Source organism: Paroedura picta, chromosome 3 (genome assembly GCF_049243985.1).
Source record: "Paroedura picta isolate Pp20150507F chromosome 3, Ppicta_v3.0, whole genome shotgun sequence".
NCBI lineage: Eukaryota > Metazoa > Chordata > Lepidosauria > Squamata > Gekkonidae > Paroedura > Paroedura picta.
Window position 1 is genome coordinate 13,903,597 of NC_135371.1, and position 10,600 is coordinate 13,914,196.

General features: G+C 46.2%; 1 protein-coding gene across 1 annotated transcript; it reads left to right on the forward strand.

The window, feature by feature from the left end:
* The first annotated feature begins 1,258 nt into the window (after positions 1 to 1,258).
* LOC143831591 (E3 ubiquitin-protein ligase TRIM39-like) lies at positions 1,259 to 9,784 on the forward strand. The gene is made up of 7 exons (XM_077324687.1): positions 1,259 to 1,885; positions 3,460 to 3,555; positions 4,631 to 4,861; positions 6,345 to 6,367; positions 6,575 to 6,690; positions 7,488 to 7,520; positions 8,278 to 9,784. Exons 1-7 carry the CDS (start codon positions 1,475 to 1,477, stop codon positions 8,787 to 8,789), a joined length of 1,422 nt encoding a protein of 473 aa, XP_077180802.1. The 5' UTR covers positions 1,259 to 1,474; the 3' UTR covers positions 8,790 to 9,784.
* The last annotated feature ends 816 nt before the right edge of the window (positions 9,785 to 10,600 follow it).

The window sequence follows — 10,600 nt, forward strand, 5'->3', positions numbered from 1 at the left end:
TCGATTCTGCAATCACACATCTCAACTGAGCCCTTTCCCCTTCTGCCAGATGGTTTTCTGTCAAGCTTAATAGGTATAAAGGATTGCATTTGGGGTTGACACTCTTCTCCAGTTGGGCATCTGGGTTATTTTCAGAGCATGCATACATCATGCCAAATATACTTAATTCCCGTGTTTCCCCCCTACTTTGATGTGATCATTCCCAAATCTGCTGAGAAAAATGATGAGAAAATGAATACCTTAAAGGCTCCACCCACAACAATGCCATTTTCCATACCTCATCCTGCCCCGCCCCCAGCCCCATTCCACTGGAGTGCTTTTTTTTGGACTTTTTCTTGGTTATTGTGGTTGCCTTTTCCATTATATTTCTGCAATGAAAAGGGCCAGAGACCTGGGTGTTGTTTTTTTAAATAAAGCTTGGAGTTCAGATGAATTGGCACATCATGACAGTAAATCATTACAACGCTATAGTGATCTAGCAATTACCATTTTTAAAAAGTCGGAGCAAACCTTCTTGTGATGCAGGAAGGAGGACAGAAATGAAACACAACTGGTAGATAAAGCACAGTCAAAAACTGAGTGGATGCTCCATTGTTATTGTGACTATCTCTTGCCAGTGTGGTGCAGTAATCACAGTGTCATCTGACCAATGACATAACATCATGTGGGGATCCAACGGAGGAGAGGAGAATGCTACACGCTGTTTTGTATCCTCATGAGGGACAAAGGCGAGGTTTAAGTGAAGTAAATACAATGAATAAGCAACCATGACAGGGAAACAGAGAATTCTGCTTTGCTTCCCAATATCCGTTGATTAATCTCCTGGAGAAAAAAAAAAGATTCTCCTGGATAATTCCAAATTCTTTTTAGATATGCCACGCAAATCAAAGTGCTAGTGACAAATCTCTGCACCGATTTCCCTTTTATCCACATACGGCTGCCATAGGGTTGCCAGCTCTGGATAACAGGGGGATAGAGCCTAGTCAGCATAACACAGCAACCATAGAGTCCATCCTCCCCAGCAATAATCTTTCTCCAAGGGAAGCTGATCTCTGCACTCTGGACATCAATTGCTGTCAAAGCGGGAGCTCTCCAGGCCCCACCAGGAGGTCGGAAACTCTATCCCCTCCAAGCCCTGCCCTGCTGAGTACAGCAAATGCTTCCAAAAACACGGGCTAAGGAGAGCAATTAAGCAGCAGTTGGGGAAGGGGGGGCGGATCAGGGACAATAAGCTCCTAGAGAGAAAGGTTTGAGAGAAGGGCTTTTCCAAACCGACCCTTCTCCCACAATCCCTTGCCGGCTTCCAGCTTGTGCATCTCTTTTCGGCGCTTGGAGCTGCAGCACACGCACACAGAGAGGGTTGCATTGCATTCCTGCAGCGGCTGCAGCCCTCCGCTCCGCCGTAATCCTCTCTCTCTCTCGGGCTCAGCCAAGCCGCCGGCATGACGACAGAGCAGTGACACCCGGGGCCACCATGGAGAACCCCGTGGAAAGTCTCCACAAAGAAGCCACTTGCTCCATCTGCCTGGAGTATTTCCAAGACCCCGTCTCCATCCCCTGCGGCCACAGCTTCTGCCGGAGCTGCATCACCCTGTGCTGGAAGGAGCGCAACACCAATTTCTCCTGCCCTCAGTGCCGCGAAACCGCCCTGCAGCGGAATTTCAGGCCCAACCGGGAGCTGGGCAACGTGGTGGAGATCACCAAGCGCCTCAGCCGGCAAGGCTCGAAAGGGGCCGGCGGGGAGAAGATGTGCCAGAAGCACCAGGAGGCCCTGAAGCTCTTCTGCAGCGAGGAGGAGGACCTGGTCTGCTACATCTGCAGGGAGTCCCGCGCGCACCGGAGCCACGCCGTGTTCCCCGTGGAGGAAGCGGCGCAGGATTATAAGGTAGGCGCAGGGAGCGGCCTGGCCCATCAAGGTCAGGCTGGTCCAACTCAGAATGGCCGCGGCTGGACGGAGTCGTAGGCTGAGAGCTCTCGCATCGCCTGCTGCCTGGCCCTTTGAACGGGCTACGTGCGGGGTTTGAACCTGGGGCCTTCTGTCAACCAAGCAGAGCCAGTGGCCTGTCTCCTCCAGGTAACCATGAGGAATTAGGAATGTCAACCTCCAGGGGATCCCCTGGAGTTACAGCTCACCTCCAGATAGCATAGATCAATTATTTTGGGGGGAAATGGATGCTTGGGAGGGTGGACCCCATGGGTTAACACCACTCGGAGGTCCCTGGCCTCCCTAGGGACCCGCTGGAATGATAGCTCATTTCCAGGCAAGGGAAATCAGTTCCCCTGGGGGAAAAGGCTCCCTTGGAGGTTGGACTTCACCGAGGTCCCTCCCTGCCCTAAATCATGCCCACTCCCAGCTCCACACCCAAAGTTGCCAGGTATTTCCCAACCCAGACCTGGTGATCCTAGCCCTCCCCAGGCTCCATCTCCAAATCTCCAGCAGTTTCCCATCCTGGATCTGGCAGACTTATGGCCCCCGTTCGTCACCAGTGGCCAAAAAGGACCCAGCAACCCTAAAAGGAATCCAGGCAAACATTTGGGATTGTTGAAGGTGCTTGGAAATATTCCCCTTCAAAATAGAGGAAAAGTCTAAGAGCAGGCTAGGAAGGAGAGACATAGGTTAGGGTTGCTGTCTTGAAAGCCAGCAGGGGTAGTCAACCTGTGGTCCTCCAGATGTCCATGGACTACAATTCCCATGAGCCCCTGCCAGCAACCGCTGGCAGGGGCTCATGGGAATTGTAGTCCATGGACATCTGGAGGACCACAGGTTGACTACCTATAGCTTAGAGAATCAGGGGGCTAGAGCAACTTCCCTGTAGCAATCTATTAAGATATTTCAGGGGAGACATGATAGATGTAAATAAAATTATGCATGGTGTGGAGAGAGTGGGCAGGAAGAAGCTTTTCTCCCCTACTGTCTACTAGAACCTGAAGTTATCCACTGAAGCTGAAGGGTGGGAGTTTCAGGCTAGGCAAAAGGAAGTACCACATAGTTCAACTGTGGAACTCACTGCCACATGACATGGTGGGTACTCCAACTTGGAAGGCTCTAAAGGGGGAAGAAGAGGGCTATTAATGACAAGTACCACTCTCTCCAGTACCAGAAATAGTATGCCTCTTTAAATCTGTTGCTGGGATGCAGAGGCTGGATGATGCTATTGCAGATTGCCTGTTTGTGGGCTTCCAAGAGGCAGCTGGTTGGCCACTGTGCGAACAGAATGCTGGACTTGATGGGCCTTGTGTCTGATCACGGTGCAAACGTTAATCTCTGAGAGCAACATACCAGAAACACAATTAAAATAATTCAATATCCACTGAGTTGCTGTTTTTCTGCAGAGACACCCTCCTCTTTCCTGTTTTGGTGTTATAAACTGGTGAGATGTCTGAATCTGAGGGTGAAAAGAGCCTTGTATACCCATGATAACAATGAAGATACCTTAAAACCAGTTTCTCTCTGTTTAGAAAGGAATCCAGAGCCGGCTCCAGAGTGTGAAGGAAGAGAGAGAAAAACTTCTGGGATTAAAGCTGACTGGAGACCTTCGACATCAGGAGTATCTGGTAAACTTACAGTCCAGTGGTATAGCCTAGCGAGGGATGAGTGGGCATGGATGTGTCTAAACATATTTCAGGGTTGTCAGGTCCAGGTAGGGAGGAGAAGCTTGGGTGGAGAGTTGGAACTATCCTGATAGAAGCAACGTTTGTTTTCAGTGGTTGGAATCACCAGGGATAGAAAACTTAACTTAGCCCCAGAGGCATTCTGAAAAGTATCTCTTGATTTACCTGGGAAAAGCTTACTTTGTGATAAAATGTTGTAAACTAGGTGGAAAGGATGTAGGCATATGTGCTACACCCATAACCCATTTGCAAGAATGCTAAAAAGCCTATTGTAAACACAGACCTAGAAATAGATGTTTTTCATGCATCCCACTGGCTCTTGTTAGAAGATTTTGAAATGTGATGCCTTGAAAATTCAGGATGCTACTCCTTACTCCTGTAGCAGTTTATGGTGGCTATGGATTGAAATTTGCAAGAGCTGTGAGACAAAAGAGGCACTCCTGTGGTGCTGGTTTGATGGTTAGAAGGCCCTCACTGGCAGGTGGTGCAAAGTATTTTGGTTTGCAGAGCTTGTGGATATGTGCCCTGGCCCCTCCCGTCTGCAGGTTCATCCCTTCTTCTCTCCACAGCCCACCAACAGTGAAAAATAGCAGTAAGCATGGTAGTAACGCAAGATACAAGGAGAACCTGCATGAATAGAAAAAATGCTAAGCTAAATCACACGAGTTGAAATGGTTACAGATCCAGAATTTCAGAATGTAAACACTGATAGGATCTGTTTTATGTTTTATTTTAATCAGCTTTCTAGTTTTGCTGAGCCGTTGCGTTTCATGGTGACTTTCAGGAGTGGGTCAAAGAACACAAGAGACCAGTTCACATTTCATTGGTATATCCTGAATTTTGCAGAATTTTGGCAATTTAGGCTCTGAAATTTCAGATTTGTTGTTTGCTTATTTTGGGGAAGTCCATTTCCTTTTGCAGACTTACCATTTCAGCCATTCACAAAACCCAGCAGCAGCTGATCTCTTCAGTGCCCTGGCATACCCTTTCTTTCCATCTTTTCCTCACTGCGTTACAGAGGCAAACAGAAGCTGAGAGGCAGAAAATTGTGTCCCAGTTTGAGCAAGTCCACCACTTCCTGGAGGAACAGGAGAAGCTCCTGCTCGTTCAGCTGAATGAACTGGAGAGGGAGATCGCCAGACATCACAAGGAACATAGTGCAGTGTTTTTGGAAGAAATCGGCTCTCTCGGGGCCCTGATTGATGAAGTAGAAGAGAAGTGTGAACAGCCAGACACTGAATTCCTGCAGGTAAGCCCGTGCACATTATGCTTGGAGATTTGTTAAAGAGTTGGGCAAAGCATACGAAACATAAATGACAGAACAGTTATAGATAAAACCCTAAAATAGTATTGCTTAATGCCCACATTGTCAGGCAGACGTCAGACAGGTATATAGACAACATGTTTTCAAGAACACACAAAATCACAGACAAAATAAAAAGAGTGTTGTCTCCATGCAAGAGTGTGGATGTATCTATTTTACAGAAATAGATGCAACCTGTCGGTCATCAAAAGGGGCACCAAGGCTAGCAACACATAAAAAAATCACTTAATACGATTGTGTCCTACAAACCATTAAAACAAACACATCACTAAAACAATTAAAAGCAGACGGAGCTGATAGCTGGACAAGAAAAGGTCAAACAAGAAATGGTGGCATGCTAGAAGCCATGAGGAACCTCTTAAGGCTTGCACATCCAGCTGTTTGAGCTCTTCCATTATGCATAGAAGAGAGGTAATGATGTGGACGTAACAAGCTTTTCAAGTGATTGAACGCTCCACTGGTGGTGCTGAACATCAGGAGACCAGTGTGGATAAAAGCCATGACAGGCAAGGGTTCCTAATATAGAGGCGAGTCAGGTGGGATTGTTTGGGAAAGCTGATTGGATCCCACCTGACAGCCCCTAGACGTAGCCTCTCCTGACATTGCAGCCTTGTGATACAGCTTGTGTAATCCTTCCTTCTATGCAACTCTGAAAGAAAAAGTAGCCTTTTTTTATACTTTTCAGTCTTTTAAGATTACATAGCAAAGGAGTAAGCTAATGACACAGAGCCCTGGCTTGGATAGCCTAGGCTAGCCTGAGAGTCATGAGACATGCTCCTCCCCCAAGCCCTTACCAGAAATGTATTATGTGGAACAGACTGGCTCAACTGCTTGCACTTCTCTGCCATCAAAAGTCATTTACGATATATAAGCATACCTTCTATTAAGATATAGCTTAGTCTGAATCTTGCTCCACTGACGTCTATCATAGAGGAATTGGTATTCTACTCCTTCGGGTAGAGAAAAGTGGCATATAAGAACCAATTCTTCTTCATATGCTTGTGCAGTTCATAAAATTGCTGTATAAATAAAACACCCTGGCATGTATTCTACCTTAGGATGCAGGCAGCACCTCTAGCTTAAGAGACCTTCCTCAGACTTAAGTAACTCTTGAATTAAAGGAAGAGCAACTTATGTTGGAGTGGTAGAATGTATGCCAACATTATCAGTCGTTCTGTTTCCTGCATTTAAGTGCATCTTCTGTGATCCCACAAACCAAATGTACACATTTTTCATTTTCCAACTGACATACTATTCCTCTGGTGTCATTTCTACCCAACAATAGGTAGCATGTCATAGTTACTCTGGCTTCCCATATGTCGTTATGATACTATGAAAGTGCTTAGGATAGATGATTCTCCTGACATGCCTTTTCTCCCTATCCACATTTCTTTTTCTTTCTTTCTAGGATATCAAAAACACCTTGTGCAGGTATGTGGCACCCTGTGGCTCGAGGCAAGGTTTCCCTGAAGGATGCCCATCTTTATTCTAACAGAGGTGGTTTGTTTTTGTAATTAAGGAGCCCCCTGCTTCTATCTGGTACCAGCTGTCCAGCAATATATTTTGGCAGTGCTAATTAAAATTCTTACTACCGTATCTCGAATTTTGGCACAATGGAAATGATTCTGTTCTTTGCAGGTTTGATAAGAAGCCATTTCAGCCGCCCGAGGAAATGCCGGTCAAGGTGGAAAAGAGGTTAAGTGAATTCTCTGAGAGGAACGTTGCTCTTGCGGAAATCCTGAACAACCTCAAAGGTATGGAAGTCTGACTTCATTATAGATTGGCCTGTTTTGCACTGAATTTTGTGCCGGAGAGAGAAAGAGAGAGAGCGCTGTATATGAATATTTTAAATAAAGTCTTTATTGAAAGCTCTTTTGGGAATTGTTGCCAAGCACTGAATACGAACATTATAAATGCAGTTATTAAAATCCTCTAGCTCAGTGGCCCCCAACCCCCAGTCCAGGGACCAGTACCGGTCCATAGATCAGTCGGTACCGGGCCGCAGCTCCTCTTCGTCCTCCTCCCCGGCTGCTGCTTCCGGGGCTGCCCTGCCACTCTGCCCCCGGCTCACCTTTGGTGCTCTCCAGCGGCCACCATGGCTGGGGCTCCCCCTCAGCATGGCACTGCGCAGCTGCTGCTGGTAGTGCCCCCCAGTGGGCGGTGGGAAGTCAGGGGCGCTGGCAGGGAAGCAAGTGGAGCAAGGGGTCAGGCAACGGCAGCGACATCGACATCCCTCAACAAAAGACTCCCCCCCCCCCCCCAGGCTCAGTAAAATTGTCAAGCGTTGACCCAGTGGTCCCCGGTGATAAAAAGGTTGGGGAACACTGCGTAGCTGATTTATTGAGCTTTTGTTAAATGTATAAATATTCATTCTTGATTTATAACCAGTTCTACCCTCCTGTCTCTTTTGGTATCTCTGTCAATTTCCTTCCCATTACGTCTCAACACAAAAAAGACCCTTCTCATGCAACAGGCCTCCCAGCTCAGACAACATGGCTTCAGAATTGAACCACTGCTTACAAATGACATCTCTCTCCTCTTCTTCCTTTAGATACCCTGCCAACAGAAATGGGAACAGAATGGGGTAGGTATCTGGTCTAAAATTTGAATCAGAATAGATCTGATTCAGCTAGAGAATGATTATTTGGGGAACAAATCTCAAATGGAGTGCATGCCCTGGTTACATCTAGATTAGATTGCTGCAGTGCACTCTATGCAGGGCTGCCCTAGAAAAATGTTCAGAAATTCAAATTGATGCAGTATGCTGCAGCCAGGATGTTGACTGGAGTGGCTCATAGGGATTATATCACCCCAGTCTTGGCCCATCTACACTGGCTCTCCCCTAAACTTGGTCCTTGGCTGAAGGATTTAATGCAGAAAGTTCTGTACCAGATTGGGCTGGCTCAGTATTACAGAAGGAACTCTGGGATTCTTCTTACCTGTGGAACCTGCTGTACAAATTCCTTAAAATGCACAGACATGCAACATAAGTTTCATCTCCATATGTAACCCCAAGATGATTTATTTTCAGTTAGAATGCAGAAAAGTGGCCAGTGTGGCATAGTGGTTAAGAGTAGCCGCCTCAAATCTAGAGAACTGAGTCTGATTCCCCACTCCTCTGCATGCAACCAGCTGAATAACCTTTGGCCAGTTACAGTTCACTCAGAACTCTCTCACTCTCACCTACCTTACAGGGTGTCTGTTGTGGGGAGAAGAAGGGTAGGCATTTGTAAGCCACTTTAGAGACTCAGGTAGTAAAAAGTAGGGTACAAAAACAGTTCTTCTTCTCCTCCCCTTACAGAATTTTAGTGCCCTTCCTTTTTCTCTCTTCCCTTCTGTAGTCAACATAACCCTGGATCCAGAAACGGCCAACCCCCAAGTTATAATTTCTAAGGACCGAAAGAGCGCCAGATGGGATGTCACAAGGACTGACGTCACGCCTAACACGAAGCGATTTAAGTCCTCTTGCTGCGTGCTGGCTTCAGAAGGATTCACTTCCGGGCGACATTACTGGGAAGTCAACGTGGAGGATGGGGGCATCTGGGCTGTCGGGGTAGCCAGAGGGTCTGTGGGGAGAAAGCTGGAGCTCAAGCTGACCCCAGAGGAAGGGATCTGGGCCTTGCAAGGAGATTTCGGTCAATACCAAGCTCTCACTGCCCCGGTGACACCCCTGTCTCTCAGCTGCACCCCCAGGAAGATCCGGGTGTCTCTGGATTATGAGAAGGGGCAGGTCACCTTTCTGAATGCAGACACAAAGGATTCCGTCTTTACCTTTCCATCCATTTTATTTGCTGGAGAGACAATCTTCCCCTTTTTTAAAGTGCTGCTTTCCCAGCTGACACTCGATGGCTGAGGGGTACGCCTGTGGGAGATTAATTCAGGCAGACTAGTTAACACCTTTAACTGATATATCCTCCAATCAAGATGGGCAAAAGGGGGGGGGATTAAATGCAGCATTCAGTGCATGCTTGAGAAATGGGGGGCTGAAATCTGTTTTACTGGTTAGGCATTAAAGTGTGGCAGTGACTCCAGTTTTAAAGCAGACACAAGGATGTGATGTTATATAGAATATAATAAGTGGTCAGGGTCAGTTGCTGCTAATGGCTTTTTGCCATGTTAATGAAGATGAAAGTTTTGCATGTGAGGTGTCGCAGACTTCTATTTAACTTCCCTCTACCTGGTTACTAAATTCCTGAGGCTAGCTACAGCCCTTGATTCACAGAAGGTCTAATGTAACGATGGTACTATCAGAGGATCCTTATATCCATTTTCCCTTTGTTATTTTATATACAATACCTTCCATTTAAAATGAATATAAAATAGCAAATCGTTTTACATAGATGAATCTAGAGAGCTGTTGCTGAATCCAAACATTCAGCTCATCCAATCAGACTCAGCCGAGATGAAGTTCAGGCAGAGGGTTTAAAAGAAAGAAGCTGTGCTCAATCCTAACGTTTTAATGTTTACATATGCTTGACAGATTACCTTGTATTATAACCACCTCGAACATAATCTATGATCCCACTTAATTGGAACTCACAGCCTCAACTGGTTTCTTTCCATTACTTTTAACATACCTACACCATTACTTTTACCAATAGAGTAGTAGGTAGCATGAACTAGACATATGCACCTGTGTTCTCAGTTACTGCTGTCTCAAGACTACTATTTCTATAATTAGACCAGTCATATCAGTTCTAATGATAAATCATTCCACAATTGTATAACTCTTTGTCATCCATCATCTGATTAACCATGTAACCTTCACCCTACACTGAAGGCTGAGCTTGTTATCCGTTTGATGGTCTGGATTCATTTTCAGTATTAAAATTATTCTTGTGTCTCTTGGACATGTCCCAGGCATCCCTTCTAGGCTGCTTCTACATAGACGTTTTGCTGTGTTTTGGCATCCACACAAGAGAGAGGGAGGGAGGGACAGAGGTTATATGTAGCATCCACATGGCATTTTGCTTCAATTGTCCATTTCTCAAAGGTATGCTCTTTCCCAAACTTGCTTTGCTATAATCTTTTGGGGAAGAGCAGAGACCAAGCAAGTTATCATGCCAAGGAAGGTGAATATTAGTAGTTTCTTTCCAGCCAGCATCGTGTACTGATTAAAATTAGCAGACTCTGATCTGGAGAACCTGGTTAGTTTCTGTTGCAGCCTACAAATGTTTGTCCTCGCAGAAGCAGTCCAACTTGGCCTGTTATTTCTGCTGTACAGCCTGGTTGCTCTGGAGTAGTGCATTGTTGTTTCTTCACTGCTGTCTGTGTGGGTTTCTTCGGCCATTTGAGATAAGCTGGTTTGTGGGTTTTTTAACCTATTTCACATTATCCACCGCTTTTCCATAATAAGACTGGAAACTCTTCCAGGCAGAGTGTTTCGAGGAGGGGATTTAAGACTTTGCAACTTGTTCCATAAGTTTAGCCAGCCGTATGTTATTCTTTCGGTGCTGCAATCTAGGATCCTCCTTGCTAGGAAAGAAGTGGGGCATCAGAGCCACAAGTGGGAAACCCCCTGCTCTAGGGACTTCTGCCAACTCCTGCCCCTAGCAATTGCTCCTGCTTTCTGCCCTCCTAATTTCTCCCCCGATCTGTCTCTGTGTCACAAGCTAGCAGTCAAAAACAGCTATACTTTCCTTTAGCTCCAAAGACCCCAAAGGT

Coding starts and splice junctions, on each gene's coding strand:
- LOC143831591 (XM_077324687.1), top strand. CDS start 1,475: ATGGAGAACCCCGTGGAAAGTCTCCACAAAGAAGCCACTTGCTCCATC. Junction 3,556..4,630: donor TTCGACATCAGGAGTATCTG/GTAAACTTACAG, acceptor ACTGCGTTACAG/AGGCAAACAGAAGCTGAGAG. Junction 6,368..6,574: donor ATCAAAAACACCTTGTGCAG/GTATGTGGCACC, acceptor TGTTCTTTGCAG/GTTTGATAAGAAGCCATTTC.